Source organism: Mesoplodon densirostris, chromosome 18 (genome assembly GCF_025265405.1).
Source record: "Mesoplodon densirostris isolate mMesDen1 chromosome 18, mMesDen1 primary haplotype, whole genome shotgun sequence".
NCBI classification, from domain to species: Eukaryota; Metazoa; Chordata; class Mammalia; order Artiodactyla; family Ziphiidae; genus Mesoplodon; species Mesoplodon densirostris.
The window spans coordinates 60,794,890-60,816,930 of NC_082678.1; the positions used below are offsets into that span (position 1 = coordinate 60,794,890).

Genomic DNA, 22,041 nt, shown 5'->3' on the forward strand with positions numbered 1-22,041 from the left:
GGGAGGGAGGGAGGGAGGGAGGGAGGGGCGGCCGGGCTCCTGTGGCCCAGCTGCAGACGGGAAGGCGCTGCCCTCGGGAGAACCGGGGAGCCGGGCAGGCACGGGGCCAGGGCCCGAGCGGGGAGCCAGCCCAGCGGCACGGCGGTGGGGCGTTGGGAGCGGGCCCAAGCCTGGCGGGGCTTGGTGGCCGGAAGCCACCTCGAGGTAATGAGGGCGTGACGGGCTCCCCGCGGTGCTGGAGGGGGACCCTGGCCCGGCTCAGCATCCCGAGCGAGTGCGGAAGTGCTGCCGCCCCCCAAGGGCTCCTGATGACCGGGCACAGAAGAGGGGGAGCGCCAGTCGCCCCCCACCCCCCACCCCCCGTCCGTGTGTGTGGCTTTGTCAGTTTTTTTGTTTTTGTTTTTTTCTCCTACGTGTGGGTTTTTTCTTGGAGCAGTTTCATAGGAATTCGTGTAATAAACACTTGGTGTTCTCTTGGTGCTCTGACGTGGCGGCGCGTGGGCTGACCCTCCCCCTCCCCCCGGCACCCCGCGCCCGTGGGCCGCCTGCCCGGCCCACCCGCAGTGCCCGCGGGGCCCCGGGGCTCGGCGTCCCCGCAGCGCCCCTCAGGTGGCCCCTGTGCCGCACCGCAGCCTCGCCCACCTGCTGGCGCTGTCCGCCTTCCTGTTTGCCTGGGAAAGTAAGTAAACCGCTTGCTGACAGGCCAGGGAAACACCAGTCTGTTGCGAGAGCTCCAGCCGGTCACCTTCCTAAATAAACAGAAAGCTGCCAGAATAACGTCTCGCCTGGAGCTGCGGGGATGTGTAGTCTCAGGCTTCAAAGGGCCCGCAGACACCTTCCGGTTCAAACCCCTCTCGCTTTCCCTACTCCCAGGCTTCGGTGAACTACCTCCCGCGCCAGGGAGCTCACTGCCAAAGGAGGAGGCTGGTGCCCTCTTCAGACAGGGCGGTTTTCAAGGTTAAAAAGTTCTTCCTGGTGTTGAGCTGTGGGCCTCCTTGTGGCTTCAACCCACACAACTTACTTCTGGGCTCCGAGTCACCCAGGCCAAGTCACTGCTCTTCCCCTGATGCCATGTTTTTTTGTTTGTTTTTGTTTTTAATATTTATTTGTTTATTTTATCATTTACTTGGCTGCACCGGGTCGTAGTCACGGCACGCGGGATCTTCGTGATGGCATGAGGGATCTTTAGTTGCGGCATGTGAACTCTTAGTTGCAGCATGTAGGATCTAGTTCCCTGAGCAGGGATGGAAGCTGGGCCCCTTGCATTGGGAACATGGAGTCTTAGCCACTGGACCGCCAGGGAAGTCCCCCCTCCCCATGCCATGTTTGAGTTCAGTGGCCTTTCTCCTTCTGGATAAACAATGCAGGTTCTTCCTGCCTCCCCTACAAAAATGTTTTGCCCCCACCCCTGCCCTGCCCCCAGCCCAGGTAGACCGAGGTGGGCTTGTAAATTGACGTACCTGGACAGCTGGTGAAGCTCCAGACCTGGTGTTTGGACCTCAGCAACCCAAGATTATCCTCTCATCCCTGCTCTGTGCGTTCTTTACTGATAGCTGTTGATCAGTGTAAATCCCCCCACCGCCAGCATAGCACCAGCACCTGGGACCTTGTTAGAAATGCCAATTCTCAACCCCACCCCAAACTGAGTCAGAAACTCTGGGGGTGCAGCCCAGCAGTCTGTGCTTCTGATATGCACTAAAGTTTGGGAGCCATGGTGTTAGGTCAGTACCTAGTACTGGCTGCAGAGTAGAATTACCAGAGTAGTTTAAAAAATCCTGATGCTCAGTACCCTACACCAATGAAATCAGCAGTTATAGGTTGGGTTCTTTGAAAGCGCCTCAGGTAATTCAAGTTCACACTCCAGTTTGCAATCAAGTTTGAGGACCAGCACAGCTAAGCAGTCTGTTAGGTGTTTCATATTAGCCCAATTAATCTTGCCCAATAATGGGCACTTTACAGATGATGAAATGACAATTCAGAAAGGTTAAGTAACTTACCTAAGAGCTAGCAAGGTGTGAAGTCAGAAAAGGGGCCAGGGCTACCTGACTTCAAAACCTGTGCTCCACCCTCTATACCCCTGCTGCTCAAAGTGTGCTCTACCGGCCAGCAGCATGGGCATCACTCGTGAGCTTATTAGAAACGAATGTCATCAGGCCCTACTCCAGACCTCCTGAGTCCGAACCTGGGGTGTAGTTGAACCAGCCTTCCAGATGATTCTGATACGTTTGAGAACCACAGTTCTACTACCTTGCTACTCAAAGTTTGGTCTGCGGACCAGCAGCATCTATATCATCCGGGAGCTTGTTAGAAACAGCATTTCCGGCTGTGCTCCAGACCTACGGAACCAGAATGTGCATTTTAAAAAACTCCTCAGTTGTCTTCTGTGCACAGTAAGGCTTGAGAAACACTGAATCATCTCTGTTGCTTGGGTCCCATTCCCAGAGATTCTGGTTTAATTGATTTGGGATTTAGCCTGGGAATCAGATTGTAAAAGCTCCTAGGTGATTCTAGTATGCGGCAAAGTTTGAGCACCACTCACTATTACGCCTATTAGTGTAGATGAGGCTGAAGGTGATTGGAACCGGAGAGGGGGGTGTGGGGAAAGAAGGCAAAGAAAGCTTACCAGGTCCAACAGGAGTGCAGAAGATGAAGCCCCTGCTCCATGATGAGCCTCTCCCAGTTGAACAGTGTGTAGAGGCCCCAGGAAGGAGTCGGGCTGGGTCAGGTGACTGCCTCAGCCACCCACCCTCACACCATGCTCATCTGCGAGTCCTGGGCTCTCGGCATCCACAACGTGATACTTGCAGATTTATCTTCTGCAAAAATGCTGAGCTGGGCTATCCGGAGTCTGGTCCAGCCAATGCCCCTCCCCCTTTGTATGCTTTGGTGTCCTCAGGGCTCAGTCCCAGCTGGCGAGGAGCTCATGGGCCTTGGGGAATGCTGTGCCCAGAAGAACTGGCCTGGTTATTACCATGCTGGGGCCTCAACCCTCCCTCTGTTCTCCTGAAGCAACTGGTAAGGGGTCGAGGTTGGAGGAAACACAGGAGAACTTGGTTTGAAGCAGGCAGGTAAGGTGTGGGACGATGATGATGAGAGCTGCTTATCAGTGCTTACTGTATGTCAGTCACTTTTCTGGGGTGCTTTACAAACGGTATTTTATCCCACAACTATTATATGAAATCAGTATTTATACTCCCATTTCCCAGATCAGGAAACTGAGGCCCAGAGATGTTAAGGTCCTTACTCAGTATCGCCGTCAGTAAGTGGTAGTGCCTGAATTTGAACCCAGGCAGCTGAACTCCAGAGCTGGTGCCTAAACACTAAGCTGTATATTGGGGTGGGGGGAACAGGTGATAAGACTTAGAACCTCTGCATAAATGCAATTTGTAGAGCACGGAAAGGTCCACCTGCTTAAAAACATCTTCAACAGCATGCCCGGAAGTCACCTATTAGCATTCTTTATCTGATTTTAAAAACAATCTCTTAGCATTTCCATTAAGTGGCAAATATCTGCTGAGAGACGCACATGAACCCCTTTTGCCCATTATCACAGCATAGATTAATATTCATTGGATTAGTTGGCTAGACCAGCTGGAGAAAGATTTGGAAGTTTCTGGAGTTGATGGTGGGGTGAGGGGGCGGGGTTGGGTGTTGAAGGGGGCTGTGTAGATCTACTGCCACCTGGTGGTGATCTCTCAGAAGCGGCAGTTGCTGGTCACCGAGAGGCCCAAACACCACGTTGCCAGAAGGAAGACCCCAGCACCTGTGTGGCCTGAAGCCAGACGAGGAAGTTTACTCTGTTCACATGGTCTTCTGTTTGGTAAAATTTGCAAAGCAAGGATATTTTTGTACCATTTTCTTAAAAGGGCCATTGAGATTACATAAGCTTCAGGCCCCACAAAACCAGCATCTACCTGGCCTGTCATTTCTATAAAGAGTCAGAGTCCTTTATCGGGCCAGGAGGATTCTTCCAGGGACTCTGCAGGGAGGAGTTGTGAAGCTCAGTACAAACTCAGAACGAGCCTGCCTTGCTCTGACCTTGCCATTCAAAGCGTGTTCTGTGGATACGGTGACCAGCCATTCTGGTTTTCCAGGACTGAGTGGTTTCCTCGGATGGGGAACTTTCAATGCTAAAACCAGGAAAGTCCGTGGCAAACTTGGGTGAGTCGATGACTCTGTCTGCAGACCCGCAGTATTGGCGTCAGCCTGGAAGTTTTTTTAGAAATGCAGTTTCAGGCCTCACCCCAGAACTACTGGGTCAGAATCTGCATTTTCCAAGAACCCCATGACCTTCAGGTACACATTAAAGATGGAGGGTTCTGCCTCCCCCAAGAGAAGAAGGGCCTAGCCCAGCCCCGACATGTGTGCCTGCAAGGGTCTCATCTTCTGCTGGGAAAACTCCACAGCGTGGTTCCCACTGGACTTCAATTCTGATAACAAAAGGCCAGACCTAGCTGGCTCCTGTTTCCTTGGCTACAACAAGAGCCACAGTGATACAGACCACCCAGGGCAGGTAGGCACAAAGTGCTTCTCTCTCCTCTGCCTGAACTGGATTCTCCTTGGGGGCAAGGCTGCTGTTTGCTGAAGAAATGAATGGGCAGCCTTGTGAAAATGCTTTGAGGGAATTCCCTGGTGGTCCAGTGGATAGGTGTCCACATTTTCGCTGCTGAGGGCCTGCGTTCATTCCCTGAAAAAAGAAAGACAAAGAAAATGCCTTGAAAATTGTTAGATGAGATTTAAGTGTAGGTGTGATTGAATACATTGTGATCTGTTGCTCTTAGGCATGGAATGGTCAGAAATTGTTATCATCATTACTCCTATTTATTGAGCAATTACTATACACCAGGCATGGTTTTGAGCACTCTACAAGTATTAACCCACTGGTATTAACTACACTGGTTAACCCACTGGTTAGCTATAGGTATTAACAAGGCTACGTGGTGGGTGCTATGATAATGCCCATTTCACAGAAGACAAGCTGAGGCTCAGAGGTTTATAAAAGGGATCTATCCTATCAGTGAGGCACAGAGGACAGCCAGCACGGGAAGTGACCAGGGGCCCTGATAGGGTGGAGGATTGCTTCCATTCCACCACAGCTTTCTCCCTATGGGTGTATCCAGGGAAGGCCTCCAGGAAGGAGGGCTGAGGTCACTGCACCCTCATTTGCTCTAACTTGGTTTTATTTCTCCGTGCTGTTCAGCTAGAAAATTCTTTCTATGAGCCAGCTCTGGGCCAAGCACCAGGCTGGGTGTGGGGAGGCAGAGATAAGAATCCTGGTCGCTGCCTCAAAGAGGCCCAGCTAGACAGACTCAGACAAGCAGACAGTTACAACACCAGGCCTGCAAAGTGAGAGAGAGAAGGTGAGGCAGCCAGCAGCCCCGGGGCACATCTGTGCAGTCTGGCTGAGTGTGTGCTGGGGCTGAAGCGCCTTCCCGACTGACTGTTGAAAGGAAGTGGAGGTGTGGGCCTCCAAGGAGGGAGGGTCTGGGCCAGGAGACAAACAGCATGGAGGTGAGAGGGGGCACGCCTGCCTCTTCCTTGAAGACGCCACCCCCCCCCCCCCCGTGCCCTTCCTCTTCCTGGGCCCTGTCCTGTGGATTGAATATGTATTACTGCTTTCCTCCCCTTTTAAAGCAACATCTAACTGCTCTCCGGTCCTGGCTCTCTGCCAAAGTTGAGTAGCAGTATTCGTGATTTCATCAGCATGCTGGGGGGTTCACTTGCCAAAGCTCTTCTGCTATTGGAGATGCTCTTGTTCTTTTCGTCAGACAAACTCCTGGGCACTAATTACAAAGATGTGGGCAGACTGTAGGGAAGCCGCGAGGGATGGCCTAGACCCTACGGGTGGTACAGAGGGGCACAGTTGGCCGTCTCTAGGCCTGAAGAGAAGGGAGGAGACTGGAACCTGGGGAGAGAGCTGGGTGTGAAGAGGCCGCCCTGCGGATCTAAGACTTTAGATGGTCCTGGATTGCATAGGGAGGAGGGGTGGGAATGACTTCTGTCTCCGCCTTCTTCCCAGTCCCTGGCCAGTGCCTCCCACTGGTGAAACAGAGGGCAAGGGGCTGGAGGATGCAGTCCCAGAAGTCAGCCTCCGGGGGCGGAAGCAGAGCTGGGTGACGAAGGGCACAGAGTGGGTGTGGCTCTGGGCAGGCAAGTGGAAGCCACTCAGTGCCAGGCCTTATTGATCAGTGTTGGGGGCTGAATGGTGTCCCTCCAAAATAACCCCCAGTACCTCAGGATGTGACTGTGTTTGGAGATAGCATCTTTAAAGAGGTATTTAGTAAAAATGAGGTCATTCGTTTGGGCCTGAATCCAATATGACTGGAGTCATAAGAAGAGGACGTGGACACACACAGAGGGAAGACCGTGTGAAGACACAGGGAGGAGACAGCCATCTACAGACCGGGGAGAGAGGCCTCTGAAGAGACTAGCCCTGCCAGCACCTTGATCTCTGTCTGACTTCCAGTCTCCAGAACTGTGAGACAATAGATTTCTGTTGTTTAAGCCATTCAGTCTGTGGTATTTTGTTATGGCAGCCCTAGCTACCCAAGAGTCAATAAGCTATTCAGCACGTAACTTGTCAATTATGCATTTGCCTCTCTGTCTCCCCCTCTGGACAGCCAGCTTCTCCAGGACTCAGCACAGGGTCAGGTGGGAGCCAAAATGTTTGTGGGATGAACGGATCATTTAGCGAGAAAATAAAACATTAAGGCCATCTATGAAATATCATCAAAATGTTGCCGTCTCGGGTGGCAATCAGTGGGTTACAGGACACAACAGCAGAAGTGATGCTGTAACAGACACTAGACTTGCCGGTTACAAGCACTTACTATGTATAGGCACTGTGATGTGTGCTTTACATGAATGATCGTTTTTACTCTGGCAAAGAACAGACACCGCCAGATGTTACATGGGGAAAGAGAGGCTTGAAAAGTTATGTAAGTGCCCAAGATGACAGGATTAGTGGGCACATCTACAGTGTGATGCAGTGGGACAAAATGGGGCCAAGCGGTATTGTGGAAGGAATATGACCTTCTGGAGAGATTACAAGCTCTGTTCCTTTATCTGTAAGATTGTCAGGACATGATCTATGGCCTCAGGCAGTTGAACTATTGAAGGAGATAATCCAGGTCCCTGGTGTGGTGCATGGCATGAGTGCATCAGCTTCCTGCAGCTTTGAGAGGCCCGGATGAGAAGACAGAAAACCTCTACTGTCCATTCGGCAGCCCCCAGCTCCCTCCTACGTGATGAATGAATGCTCCCTGGGATGCAACTTTCTGTTGCAGGTTCAGAGGGTTCCCAATCCATCTTTGCTCCCCCATCTCCATGGTTCCTTACACTACCCACAACATTCCGCTCTCAGTCACAGAAGCATGAAATAGGATGCTGGAGGGGAAAGTTGAAAGGCTCAGAAGAGGAAGGGACTTGCCCAAGAAGACCTAGAGAGAAAACTGCCACCTTGCAATTCCTCCCCCATCGAGCGTTTGGGTCTTTGGCTCCCCTCCCTGAACTTGGAATAAGCTCTTCTAATTCTTTAGCAGTGGTAACTGGGTAACAGCAGTGGCCTACAGGGCAGCCCCGAGTGGGAGAAGGGAAGTGTGTCTGTGGTCTGGGCTGGCAGCTAGTTCTTACTTGGACGGAATTAGAAACTTGTTTTGAAGCCTGGGAAGACTATATTTAGCTGCAAGTATGTTTGCTCTCCCTAGAGCAAAGTCTTGTAGACCTGCCTAGGACTCCACGCTTGGCCTGGCAGCCAGAGCTGTGCTCTCTCTTCCCTGCTCCAGAGGGTCTTGAGGCAGCATTGAAACCCACCTCTTGGCCCTCAGGCTCAGATCACCCTGTCCCCTGCCCCTGGGGCCAGTTTTGCCTGAGTTCCTCAGCCCATCAGTCTCCAGCCGGAGGCATGGCTAAGGAGGCATTGTGGGGTCCTAGAAAGTGCCCAGGTGGGGCTGGAAGCCTGGCTCTGTCAGTTACCTATCAGACAAGTTACTTAACCCCCTGTGGCCTCACATTCTCATCTATAATGGGGATAACAAACAACAGCCAGTTGTGGGTAGGTGTGTGGATTCGGTGAGAGAACACAAGCAAGCATTAACTGCTCATCAGACATCCCCCTCCACCTCACCGGCCTCCCAGAGAGCAGGGAGGACTCTGGGATGCTTTGACACTCTTTCTTGATGACAAAGATAATGGGCTCCCGGGAGATATTGTGTGTGTGTATGTGATTCAGAACATTTCTCTGGATTAAAAAGTTCAAAAATGAATACAAACTCTTCACAGGTCAAACTCTGAGGGATACATAAAGAAAAAAAATTCTCCCTTCCCCTCCTGCAATCTCACTGGAGATAATCAATGTTCACAGCCGTGGGTGCCCTTCCACATAGTTTCTATCCTCATACAAACACGTCTAAAAGATTTCTTTTTTCTTTTGATCAAAGACCTCTGCAATTTCCTTTTTCATTTAACAATAAGTCGTGGGCATTCATCTAGGTCAATACGTATGGATCTAGCTCGTTCATTTCAATAGCTGCATAGGACTCCATAGATTTTATGAAGCATAATTTTCCAGCCATCTCCCATTCGATGGATGGGAGGGTGCATTACAAACAATGCTGCAATGACGACCTCTGCACAAATATCCTCGTGAAATTGTGTTTTAATTTCTATGGGGTACTTTACGCAAAGTATGACTGTTGGGACAAAAGGTTATCCTGAGAGGATACTTCCCCAGATTTTTGAGTTTCCTTCTCGGAATTTGTTTGTTCCGGACACTTTCACTTTTCAAGCTCTAAGGAACAGCTAGCTAGCGACGCCTCCCGGGGAGAAAACACTAGCTGCCCGCAGCATCCCTATTAGAGCGCATGCAGGTGGCGCTCCAGGGCCAAAGGGTTTAGTGGGGAGCGCTAAACAGTAGGAGACGGAGGACGGAGGCTTGGGCTCTAGGGTGACCCTGGGCGGGTGACGTTCCTCCCCGGGCCTCGGTTTCCTTCCGCGCAGTCTTTGACTCCAACCAAAATTAGGTGCAGCCCGTACCTAGAGCTGGTGACCTCTTATCTCTGCCTTACGAATTCCTAGCCTAGTTGGCTCTCCCAGGACCTAGGCTGCGCCTCCCTCCTCTCTCCCCATCATCTTCCCTCCGCACGGCCCGGTCTTCTCGGGCGGAGTTGGCTCAGTAAGGCCAGAAAGGGTAAAGCAACCACCACAATTAACCCCTCCCCTGGATCGGTCATTTATTGCTTCTGCCGGGCTTTGGCTCGCTCCCTCCCTGGCGGCTCGGCTATCGAGTGCTCCTGTCTGAACTTGGCGTGTAGCCAATGGCGTGCCGATGCGGCCATCCTTTGCTTCTGCCTGGCTCCGCCCTCCCGTTGGGGCCGGGGCGGTAGCCCAGGGATCCGCGGCTCGGCCCGCGACTTACAGTCACTTTGCCTGCTGCGGGCGCTTCCGGTTCCGGTACGAGGAGCCGCAGGGGATCCCAAGCGCCGGGCATGGCGGGGAGCCGCCTGGAAACCGTGGGGAGCATTTTCTCGCGGTGCGTACTCGGAGCCGGGGTGGGCCGAGGGCGCCTCCCCATTTTACGCCCTTTCTTGGGTGGGTCTGAGCCCGGCCAGGCCTCTCTTGTGCTCTCTCCTGTTTCTGAAGAATGTGCTTGACTATGTCACCCCTTGAATTTCTTAGCTCTCACGTTCAGTCGCACCTCTCCGCTCCCCGAGTGGGGGTCTCTAGGAAGAGGAAGGGAGGAAGGGGCTGATGGGCCTGGCGGGACCGTCTTTGCATTTTCCTTGACGGGACGGGGATGGGGCGAGGGGGGTGGGACGCACATAAGAAGGTGGAAGATTAACTCCCGAACACTGTTAGGTTGGTTTGGAATATGGAAACATCTTACCTGTAGGTAGGGGACCTCCTGCTCTGCCCTCCTTCCGGTGGTTTTCCGGACTCTGTGACCCCGTCGGTGTCCCAGGCTGCGGCTACACTGATTCACTGACTGACCTTGGTTTCTTTTTTTAAATTAATTAATTAATTTATTTTTGGCTGCAGTGGATCTTCTTGCTGTGCGCTGGTTTTTTTTTCTGGTTGCGGCGAGCAGGGGCTACTCTTCGTTGTGGTGCGCGGGCCTCTCATTGCGGTTGCTTCTCTTGTGGAGCACGGGCTCTAGGCGCCCGGGCTTCAGTAGTGTGGCACGTGGGCTCAGTAGTTGTGGCTCGCAGGCTGTAGAGCGCAGGCTCAGTAGTTATGGCACACGGGCTTAGTTGCTCCGTGGCATGTGGGATCGTCGCGCACCAGGGCTCGAACCCGTGTCTCCTGCATTGGCAGGCGGATTCTTAACCACTGTGCCACCAGGGAAGCCCTCTGACCTTCGTTCTTTACCCTTCTTGCAGGACGCGGGACCTGATTCGGGCTGGTGTGTTGAAGGAGAAGCCCCTCTGGTTTGACATATATAATGCCTTCCCGCCACTGAGGGAGCCGGTTTTCCGAAGGCCCCGCTTGCGATACGGCAAAGCGAAAGCTCACATCCAGGACATCTTCTACCACGAGGATCGGATTAGAGCGTGAGTACCGGGCCCGTATGGTGGACAGGAGGCTGCAGAACATTAGAAGCAAAGATTTAGCCAGCAGTCTGACAACGTAAATAGGAATTGAGTCTGGGCTTGCTCTGTGGAGCTGGTCTTGTCTATCTAGCCGGATTAGGGAATCAGAGCCCCTCCCCGATGTGAGAGAAGCAGAAGTTCGGAGAAGTAGAATCTGGAGCCCAACAACTGACTGATCATTGCAGTGATAGCTACCTGTTTCTGCACGTCTGTTTGGTGGCTGGCACCGTGCTAAGCCCTTAACCAGCGTTATCTCATTTAGGTCTTACTTCAACCCTGCAAGGTCGGTATCCTCCTCTCCATTTTAGTCATGAGAACAGTGAGGCTCAAGGTCAACTTCCTGGGAATTCACTGACAAAGCCCTTTCCCTCAAATACAGATGTCAGTTTTTAGTATCCAGAGTGTGTACAGTTTCTTTTCTCTTTAAATGTTAAGATCAGAGATTGTGCCTAATTGAAATTAAAACATATACCTTATTCTTACCCCTATTCCTGGATGTAAGAAAACAATTTATAAAGTCATTTTCTCTGTTGAGGTCCAGGCACCTTTCTCTTGACGAATCTTTTTTTTTTTTTTTTCCTCCCACGACACTCCTTTGAGGAGAACAAGTACGTTCTGGCTCTGCTTGTAAATTTTCAGAGATCTTTGGGGCATTAAATACTTTTTCAGTACTTTTCTGCCCAGGTCCATTGCATGCTCTCGGTCAGGATGCTTTCAAGGTCATTTACACATTAAAATCATTGGTGCTTCTACTGTGTGCGTAGCAGTGGAACTGGGTGATGCTCACTGGAGAATGTGGAATAGTTTACTGCTTCCTCTTGTATTGCTGTTAAGGCCAAAATAATAACACCTTATACTTAAATAGTTTTTTGAACCTTTATCTTTTTGGCCTTTTTTTTTTTTTTTGGTGTTTCTGATATTTTTAAGAACTTAAAACAACAAAATAAGTTTCATGTGTATCAAAACCTAAATGTAAAAAATGAAGTCGTAAAAGTTCTAGAAGAAACTGGAATAATTTAAAAAATAATCTCTGTGATAAAAGCCTACCTAAGCATGATATAAAAACCCAGAAGCCATAGATGAAAATATTAAAATTTCTGCACACAAAAACTACCATAAGCAAAATCAAAAGTCAGGTGACATACTGGGAAAAAATTTTGCAACATGTGTGACAGAGGGCTAATTCCTGTTTATATTGCTATAAAGTTTGCTTATGAGGCAATAAGAGAAACACCAAAAGGAAAAATAGGCAAAGAACGTGGACAGGTCACAGAAAAGGAAATTCATTTGCTTTTAGACATGAAAAGATGTTCAACCTGTTTCATAAGAAATGCAAAACTACAATGAATTATAATATTTCACCTGTCAAATGGACAAAGATCAAAAAGTCGGAAGATATCATTAGGTGCGGGTGTATAGAAATAGGCGGTCTCTTGCCTTCCCGGTGTGGGTATAAGTTGGCACAGCCCCTTTGGCAAGCATTCTGGCAGTTTGCAAGGCCAGATTACAAAGGCACATACCTTGACCCAGCAATACCATTTTTATGAAATTATTCCACAGGCTTATTTGCACGGTACACTAAGAAATATAGATAAAGGTAATCATTGCAACACTGTCTAAAGTAGCAAAGGACTAGAAACAATCTATGTGCCCTGAAATGATCTCTGAGAAATATTAAGTAAAAAGGAAAGATGTGTTTACTCTCCTTGGGGTTAAACAGTGTGGCTGGGGATAGGGAATGAGAGATGCATGTATGGTTGTATAGTGATAGAACATTCCTGGGTGGATACACAAGAAACGGGTTAGTGTTGCTTAAGGGGAGGGGGCCTGGGAGTTTAGGGTACAGAGGTGAGGAGGAGTGTTACTTTTCACTGGGTACCTTTCTGTAACATCTGATGTATTTACCATGTGCGTGCATTGCTTATTTAAAACGAACAAGAAAGGTCTGTAGGTCACATTATACTCAGTTCCTCAGGGCCCAGCAGTTACTCTTTCCTCCATTCTTGGCCATGATCTAGAACTGGAGATTTATATTGTGTTGTTTTTTACTTTCTAGGAAATTTTATTCAACCTATGGATCTGGTCAAAAAGCTTTTGATCTGTTCAATCCAAACTTCAAGTCTACCTGTCAACGGTAAGCCATTCCGTAAGTCTTTGGTTACCTTTCTTTTTTTAGGATTTAGTTGTCAATTTGAGGGGTTTTGTTGCATTCCACTTGAGGAAAAAGATGTTCCTATAGGGGCTTCCCTGGTGGCACAGTGGTTGAGAATCTGCCTGCTAATGCAGGGGACACGGGTTCGAGCCCTGGTCTGGGAGGATCCTACATGCCGCAGAGCAACTAGGCCTGTGAGCCACAACTACTGGGCCTGCGCATCTGGAGCCTGTGCTCCACAGCAAGAGAGGCCACGATAGTGAGAGGCCCACGCACCATGATGAAGAGTGGCCCCCGCTTGCCACAACAAGAGATAGCCCTCGCATAGAGATGAAGACCCAACACAGCAAAAATAAATAAATTAATTAATAAAACTCCTACTCCCAACATCTTCTTTAAAAAAAAAAAAAAAAAAAAGATGTTCCTATAGGAAGCTCTCTTTTTTTTTTTAATTAACTCTTTTTTTTTTTTTTAAACCATAGGTCCTTGTTGGTTATCTGTTTTAAATAGAGCAGTGTGTACGTGTCAATCCCAGACTCCCTAGGAAGTTCTCTTAAGGGAATACTCGGGACTGTGTAATAGCATGTCTTGACAACTCTCAATATACAGACTGAAGATGTGACTGCTTGGAATTCTAGGTTTGTGGAGAAGTACACTGAGCTACAGAAACTTGGAGAAACAGATGAAGAGAAGTTATTTGTGGAAGCAGGGAAGGCTTTATTGGCAGAAGGTGTCATTTTAAGACGAGTAGGAGAAGCAAGGACTGTGAGTATTTTATTAGCAAAACTATTACTAGGATTGGTTGTCTGTTTGTCAGAGGTTAAAGGAAGGCTTGGTTTTCTTTCCCCAACCGTGGCTCCAGGTCAAATACTGTTAGATTGAATAGACTAGAATTCTGTGGTAAGGACTGCTGCTTGGAACAAGTGAGTTGTCATGAGGGCTTTTAAAATTGTGGTTCTGTAGAGACTTTTTATCATGTTTATTATTTGTTGTAATCAAATTTGACCTGAGATATTAATGTTAGATTTTTGAGTCAGTGATAGAATGTGCTAGTCATATAGCTTCAGCTGATTGAGTGAAAGTCATAACATCTGTGTGATGTACTTATATCTGGTCTTTTAAGCAACAGGATGGTAGTCACATTTCCTGGAAATCTGAACCCATGGGTGTTGAGCCCCAGACTGTGTTGGAGGAAAACCAGTCTCTGAAAGAAGATCCACAGGCCCAGCATTTGGGGGCACCTGGAGAACAGTCGACAGGTCTCTCACCTCCCTGAAGACCTTGTATGCTGTGTATACTGGCATCCAAACCGGATTCACTACATGAATGTTGTACTGTTTTTAACAGTTGAACTGTGTAAATGTTTCTTGATCTCTAAGGCATCACGTTTGCCTTCTTTTGGTTCCCACTTCTAGGTTGTCATAAAGCTCTGTATCGTGGTTTGAAGAAGCAGTTATGTGAACTTTTATGTTAGGGCGGTATTAAAGAATTCCTTGGTGCTTATAAAGTAAATTTACTTTAAAATTGTAAATAGCATGAGGAAACCTTTGAAAGTATTGTTTGAATGGGACTCATTCTGAGTAGGTTTGCTTGGAGTTTTGTGTTCACATTTGATTCTCTGGTATGTTTCTCTTCTCTTGATCCATCAGACTTTTACTTGCACATCAGGTGTGGTTCCCTGGCCAACTGTGTCTGCAGCTAATCTTTGTACTTTTTGCTTGAGAGGCCAGGCTGACTTGTGCTTTGCAGTAAGAATGAGGACCTATCATTGATGATGGACCAAGGCCAAAACTATAATCTCATGGATTGAGTGCTGGAGATGGTTAGCATAGACCTGCAGGTAGTAGGCTGCTCAGGAAAGATTTGCTGAATGAATGAATGATTACATCCTGCTGAAGACCGAATTCAGATGACTTCTCTGTAGGTAACTGGGTTGCCAAGAGGGATGACGCTCTTCACCGGCATCCACCTTCCTCCCTGGTGTCAGGGTGTGCTTACGAGTTGTTACCAACTCTCCTGCTTTCTTCATTTCCTTATCTTTTACTGAATAAATAAAACACCCTTCAGCTATTAGTTTTCAGCTATCAGTAATTTGCTGCTCCAGAAACTTCTTACTTTAAAACTTGTGTAGCTTTCCCCCCCTGTTCCTGTGTGCAGTCCCTTCTGTCTCCTGGCATGTCAGGGGCGGGGCCCACACCCCACAGACTGTACACCTTGCACATGGTGCTCGGGTAATGGAAGGTCAGTGAGTACATGAGGCAAAAGCCATTCTCAGCCATGCTGCTTCCCCACGCCCGCCACCTTTATCACTGTTGTACAATTCCTCTTGTTTAGGGAATGCTTTACATTTAGATGGGGAACTAAATTACATCCATTCGACATTAGGCAACCATTGGGTGCCAGATACCGGGCCTGGCCTTGGGAGGAAGACTGTGGCAGGTGGAGCAGTTGGTTCTGTTCTCAGAGGAGTGATTGTGGTTCCCTCATTCTCAGAAACCTTATCTTTCTGGGATTTAAAAGGTGTTTTTTTTTTTTTTTTTTTTTTTTGCGGTACGCAGACCTCTCACTGTTGTGGCCTCTCCCGTTGCGAAGCACAGGCTCCAGACGCGCAGGCTCAGCGGCCATGGCCCACGGGCCCAGCCGCTCCGCGGCATGTGGGATCTTCCCGGACCGGGGCACGAACCCGTGTCCCCTGCATCGGCAGGCGGACTCTCAACCACTGCGCCACCAGGGAAGCCCAAGGTGGTTTCTTTGTCATAGTAATGAAGATGTTTAAAAAAATTATTTGTTGCATAATTAAAGAAAAAGTTATACATGCTCATGGTTCAAAATTTGAAGGTGAAAAGTCAATCTCCTTTCCACTCCTGTCCCCTGGCCCTCCCATTTTCCTTTCCCTGCGGCCACCACTATCACCTTTCTTTCCAGAAATAATTTTGAGTGTGTACAGGGGGACACAATGTATACTGTTCTGTACCTTGTTTTCCACTTAATGTCTCAGAGATCTTTCGTATGGACGCGTAGCAAACCTTTAGGTTGAACCTCAGTGATCAAAACATAGTCAAAGGGAATGTCAATGTGAGCAGCTGGGTGGCGGCTGCCAGTTCAAACAGAGCCGGGTTGGGTTGCACGATATGAGGAGAGGTCTGCGTGCTGCGGGGCTGGGTTGGGAACGTGCCCCCGCCTTCGCTGTCCCCCACCCCGGGCCAGAGAGAGAACCCAGGAGCCCCAGCGCCCCAAATAGAAGGATCCCTGAACAGCCACCCCCCTCCCCACTGGCAGCTGCTAGGGGGGTGGGTGAGCAAAGTCTAGGCTTCTGAGAAAGCCAGGATGGGAAATCTTTAAAAAGAAAAAAATAAAACATTGTCAAAGGTGTGAAGCTTCCTTGGGGAATTCAGAACTCTTCCCATGGTCAGTGTGGGCAAAAGCCATCACCAGGTCCCTGTAGTGTTTGGAGAGAATGGAAGTGTGACCTCGTTCTTGGCTTTCTTTAAGGAGCTTAACATCTAGTTGGGAAGATAAGAGTGACTTTCAAAACAAGAGGAACAGGAATCCTTTTAAATTACGGAAGTGTAGAGAGTCGGGGAGAGGGATCAGCCCTGGACTAGTCTAGGACCACTGCCTGGAGAGCCTTGAAGGGCAAGTGGGATGTGAAGTGTGTGTGCTGTTTCTTTTGCCAGGAGCACCTCCCTGCCACTGCAGTCTTTAGAAACCATACCTTCACAGCCCTTTCAAAAGCTATCTCTGCTTGCGAGATTTACCAACATCCAAATTGAATCTCAGGTCCCTGTCGAGACACTTCCAGGCTGCACTCACTGCATTCGCACCCTGGGTCCACTGTACTCCTGCCTGGTTGACCCTGGTCTTCCATGCCAGAGGTAACTATCCTCTCCCTGCTGAGGGTGTGAACAGCAGCAGAAATTCTTATTTGTATGCACTAAATCATTAAATCAGGAGTAGACCCTCCATGTGGGTTTGCTGAGCTGAAGCCAAGGAAGGCATGTGTCCAGGTTACAGTGAAGTTTGCACCAGACAAGTCTGAAGGTCTGGGTTCTAGTTCTGGTGGTTCCAGTTTGTACTGGTGTGACCTTGTGCCTGTCACCATCTCTCTGACTACAAAATAGGGATGACGTTTGCTTCTTTGGCTTCCAGTTAGTACTGTGAGAATTCCTTGAGATAATGAATGCAAAATTCACTTGTAGCATGTGTGACAGGTGCCTTTATTACTCTCTTGAGGAGCAGCGGAAGACAGGTCTGAGCAGATAGGATGGGATCAGATCATGGTGGGCTCGATAACTGCACAGAGGACTTGAGTGGGTATAAGGAAGTCTGAGCAAGGAAGTAACGCCTAGTGAAAACTGTCAGGTCAGAGGGAGGTTCACCCAGATGTGACATAAAGAATAGGGTTGGGGGAGTGGGCAGGGAGGGAGGGAAGAAGAGACATGTCAGGAAGACTTGACTCTGTAGCCATCCCACTTGAAGGCAGGGATTTCAAGGTTGCAAACCTGAGTGACCAAAATAGCGATATCACTAACAGACAGCAAGGTGGGGAAGAGAACTTCAGTTCTCAACATGCTGAGTTAGAGGTCATGGCTCAATGTTCAAGTGGCAGACAGAGATGGGTTGGGTGTCTGGGAGATGCGGAGGAAACCTTAGCACAGGTAAGGGTTGGAGCCAGGAGACTGAATGAGCTCTCCAGGGGGAGGGTAGAGAGATACAGGGTGTGGGGACTGAGCCAGGATGGGGGAACAAGAAAGTCAGCAGATGATACAGGTCCTGCATCATCCATCATTTAAATAGGCTTGTTTAAGTGGTCCCAGATTCACCAGGTTTTACAGAGTTCTCCTTTTGCTTTTGTTGGGTAGAACCGATCCTTGATTGTGTGTCCTTAAAAGGCAAGCACAAGGCTTTTTGTAATTTTGTGTAGTCTTCCTCAACTTACGATGGGGTTAAGTCCCAATAAACACATCATAAGTTGAAAATATCGTAAGTTAAAAATGCATGTGATACACCTAAGCTACTGAACATAAGAGCTTAGCCCAACCTACCTTAAACATGCTCAGAACACTTCCATTAGCCTACACTTGGGCAAAATCATCTAATGAAAAGCCTATTTTTATATAAAGTGTCAAATATCTCATGTAATTTGTTAAGTACTGTACTGAAAGTGAAAGACGGAATGGTTGTCAGTGTATCAGTTGTTTACCCTTGTGATTTCATGGTTGACTGGAAGCTGCCCTGCCCAGCATCACAAAAGAGTATCACAGTGCATATTGCTAGGTTGGGAGAATATCAAAATTCAAAAATCAAAGTGCGGTGTCTACTGAATGCATATTTTTGCACCATTGTAAAGTCTAAAAATCGTCAGTCAAACCATTGTAAGTCGGGGACTGTCTATATAATATTTAATGTCCTGTTTTCCTGATAGTGAAAGTGGTATTACAGAAAACCTGTGCCTCCAAAGGATTCCTGATTTTGTTAGAATGATACCCGTCCCCCTAAATAAATGATGGCTTGCCACTTGAAAACATTCAACAGATTCTTTTTTTAAACAAAGTCATTCAGGTGGGATGATGAGATTTTCTCTGAGGCTAGCACTGGTGCCTGCCTCTGTTCTTGGTCATCCAGATGAGGCATGCTAGCCTTGTGCGGCCTTATCCATCCTTCTAGGCTCTCAGCTCTGACCAAGCCTTGCTCAGAACCAGCCTGTTTCCCTGACTATCTGGGACCTGGGGCATGTGACATGGTGTGGCTCCGATAATGGAAGCAGGCTGGCACTGTGGAGCTAGGAACAAGGAAAGGTGAGTCGTGTGTGTTTGGGGGGTGGGGGTGGGGGTGGGAGGGGGCAAGGTTATTACTTTGTTCCTGGTCCCTGTGTTCTGCGTTCTATTCCAGAATAGCCAAAAGGTGGAGGACCGGCTGGCTGGGTTAATCATGCGTTTTGAGCCTTTGATGGTGCTCGATGAGATGGATGCCTGAGCATGTTGTTCAGTGAGCAGCTTGGTTGAGGTCACCTTAGCTGATGGAGGAAGGGCACCTGCCCTCCTGTGGAAAAGGCAGGAAATGGTTTTCCTGTCACTCCTAGGGTAGCGTTCAGTGTGGCAAGTGGGTCTCCGATTGGATGAGCCCAGCACTGGAGCAGTTTCTGTGGAGATGCTGAACCAGACAAGTGTTTATTGCTGCAGCATGAAAATGAAAAGGTTGCTAGGGGAAGGCAAAGGAGGCTGGAAGTGAAGTGCTCTGTTCCCTACGAATGCCGCCTCCATGGCTCACCCCCTAGCCCCCACCATCGGGGCAGATGACAGAGAAGGGATTTTCGTTAAATGTTAGCTGACAATGAAATTACATTTGGGGTATAGTTTTACCCTTGATTGATGCTCTTCCTGGACTGGAACTTAAATGTCAGTCACCTGACCTTCTAGTTGCTCAGTTCTTTTAATTAAAAGATGATTCTAAGTAACATCCAGTAGTGGTCTATTTATTATTTATCAAGCATTTTCTTTCCAGCAGTTAGTGAAAGGTCAGTCGCTTCAGTGGATGCTTTGTTTTTGGTGAGCAGCTTAGATGAAAAGACATACAATCAATCTCTGCTCCCTCCTGTTTGCTCATGGGCAGGACACTGTTTAATAGTCATTGTGGCATTTAGGATCGCAGACCTCTTGAAACATGCAGAAAAAGTGCACTTGCATCACTTGCTGCTGAACAGTTCTCCAAAAGTAAACATCAGGTTGTGATTATGGTTAATAATGAGATATTGATTGTTTGAAAATGTCACCGCCTGGGACCTTGGCCCCAACACCGCTAGATGGCGCTGCACTCTCAGGCTGATCGGCCACAATCATTTTATTTCCTTGCCTCGGGGTACCTTGCCTTTCAAGGTTGGAGAGTGTCCTTGTAAAATGGTGTTCTGCCTGAGATTTAGGAAGCTGAGGTCCTGGGGTGCCTGGGTTAGGGTAGAGATGGGAGCGGATGGGCCTCAGGGCAGATGACAAAGACTTACCGGGCAAGGGGGGGGGCCCAGCACTGTCTACATCATAATAGCAGCAGGAGGGGAAGGACCTAACTGGAGCTGAGCCCCCGGGGACCCTGCCCAGAGCAGTGTTCTCTAACCTTCTCCAGTCAGTGACACATCTGCGAATTCGCTGTGGAGGATGGAGGGGGAGAACGGTGCAGGCAGGCGGGCAGCGCGGAGCAGTGGGAAAAACCCAGGCCTTTGGAGAGACAGACCCGGGTTTGAAACCCAGATAGTCGGCTTTGTCTTGTGACATTAGGGGAGTGAGTGAATGAATAGCTTGTGCCTCAATTTCCTTACCTGTAAAACAGGAATACTCACATCTACCTCTTGGAGTTGTGAGCAGATAAGCGTGAACAAATCAGATGTGTCTTTGCTCTCCCTGCTTGAAGGCCTCAGCAACTGTTGATTCCCACTGGGTGGAGACGAACGTGCTTTAGATCAAAATGCAGAAGAAACCAAACAATGGTGTCCGCTTGCTTAACCATTTATCTTTTCTCCACCCTTCCCCGCTAATAGTTACCATCTCCTTTATCTTCTTCCGGCCTTCTAGCACCCAATCAATCAATCAGTCAATCAATGAATCAATCAAAAAAGACAAAGGAGGAAACCAAACACCAGCCTGCAAACTTGTCCACTATTGGAACTTACCCAATGCTGGTAGGTTTCACTGAAAAACTTGCTTTTCTTTAGTTATTGCTTAGGCAGGTAGTGTGTGTGTATGTATGTGCGTGTGTGTTTGTGTGTTTGTGTGTGTGTGTATGTGTATGTGTGTTTGCGTGTGTGTGTATATGTGTGTTTGTGTGTGTGTGTGTATGTGTGTATGTATGTGTATGTGTATGTGCGTGTGTGTTTGTGTGTGTTTGTGTGTGTATGTGTTTGTGTGTGTTTGTGAGTGTGTGTGTTTGTGGGCGTGTGTGTATGTGTGTGTGTGTATGTGTGTACGTGTTTCTGTGTGTACGTGCGTGCGTGTGTGTGTTTGTGTGTGTGTTTGTGTACGTGCGTGCGTGTGTGTACGTGTGTGTGTGCACGTGTGTGTACGTGTGTGTGTGTGTGCGTGTGTGTAGAAACCGGTGTCTTAATGGCCTGCCTTCTGCCCCTTCTTTCCTTCCTCATCGTTGCTCTCCTGCCCTCCTTGTGTTAAACTTTTCTCCTTTCTTTCTCCCCCCTGCACCCCAGATTGTGGAGGGAAGCCAAGAGGGTCACACCCTAGAGGCCCAGCAGAAGAAAACCTCAGAGACATTGTTTCTGGGACCCGGGGCTGCTCAGCAATTGGGGCAGGAGTTTCTGGAACTCCCTCTGGTCCTCCTCCCAGTGGAGGGCAGGGGGTCGTGGGCGCCGGGGCTGAAACGGTGGGTCGGACGGGAGTGCGGTCCGGAGAGCCAGAAAGATCTGTTCATTGTCCTTCCCCCGTCCAGTGCCCCTCTCCCTCCATGTGTCCCTGGCTGGTCTGCAGGTGGGTCGTGGGACCCCTCTGCCTCTGGTCACCCGGGATGCTAGGTCAGAGGAGCACAGGGCTTAGGGTGCCACCTGGGTGCGATGGGAGGAAGAGCTCTCTGCCTTCTTTCCTCTCGAGGCCTCAGTCAAAAGAACCGTGTTCAAATCGTGATGCTCCCTGTGCGACTGCGGCTTTGGGCAGGTCACTTAACCCTTATAAGCCACATTCAGTCCCAGCACAGGGTCTGGAGCCTAATAGGTCCTTGAAAGTGTGTTTGTTGAGTGAACGAATGAACAAAGGAATGCTCCCCCGTCTATATTGTGGGGATAATCGTATTGGCACCAAGGATGCTTCGGGGGCCGAATGCCAACAGGATGCTGGTGGGGCAGAACTCTGTAAACCCTCAAGCCTTCTACAGTTACGCGAAATACAGGTGTGGGAAGATGGCAGTGGGTGTGGAGCCGCAGGGCTGGGCTGCTCCCGGGAGCACAGAGCCGGAGACTGTGGCCTCGGGAGAGGTGCGGAGCAGCAGGAGAGCATGATGGTCCCGTCTCTCCTGCTGAAGAATTCTGCAGCGGGGCTTCCCTGGTGGAGCAGTGGTTCAGAATCCGCCTGCCAATGCAGGGGACAGGGGTTCTAGCCCTGGGCCAGGAAGATCCCACATGCCAGAGAACAACTAAGCCCGTGTGCCACAGCTACTGAGCCTGCACTCGAGTCCGCAAACCACAACTACTGAGCCCACATGCTGCAACTACTGAAGCCCACGTGCCTAGCGCCGTGCTCCACAACAAGAGAAGCCACCACAATGAGAATTCCGCGCACCACAACGAAGAGTAGCCCCCGCTCGCCGCAACTA

At 49.2% G+C, this 22,041-nt stretch overlaps 1 protein-coding gene and 1 long non-coding RNA gene across 2 annotated transcripts; both read left to right on the forward strand.

Annotated features, from left to right (window-relative positions):
• The first annotated feature begins 9,375 nt into the window (after positions 1-9,375).
• Positions 9,376-14,808, forward strand: MRPS23 (mitochondrial ribosomal protein S23). Its single transcript, XM_060082514.1, has 5 exons — positions 9,376-9,529; positions 10,377-10,547; positions 12,643-12,720; positions 13,377-13,503; positions 13,862-14,808. The coding sequence occupies exons 1-5, from the start codon at positions 9,486-9,488 to the stop codon at positions 14,012-14,014; spliced, it is 573 nt and encodes a 190-aa protein (XP_059938497.1). The 5' UTR covers positions 9,376-9,485; the 3' UTR covers positions 14,015-14,808.
• Positions 14,809-18,453: 3,645 nt separating this feature from the next.
• LOC132479092 (uncharacterized) lies at positions 18,454-21,171 on the forward strand. Its single transcript, XR_009530453.1, has 3 exons — positions 18,454-18,536; positions 20,301-20,407; positions 20,927-21,171. It is a non-coding gene; the product is annotated as an uncharacterized LOC132479092 (long non-coding RNA).
• The last annotated feature ends 870 nt before the right edge of the window (positions 21,172-22,041 follow it).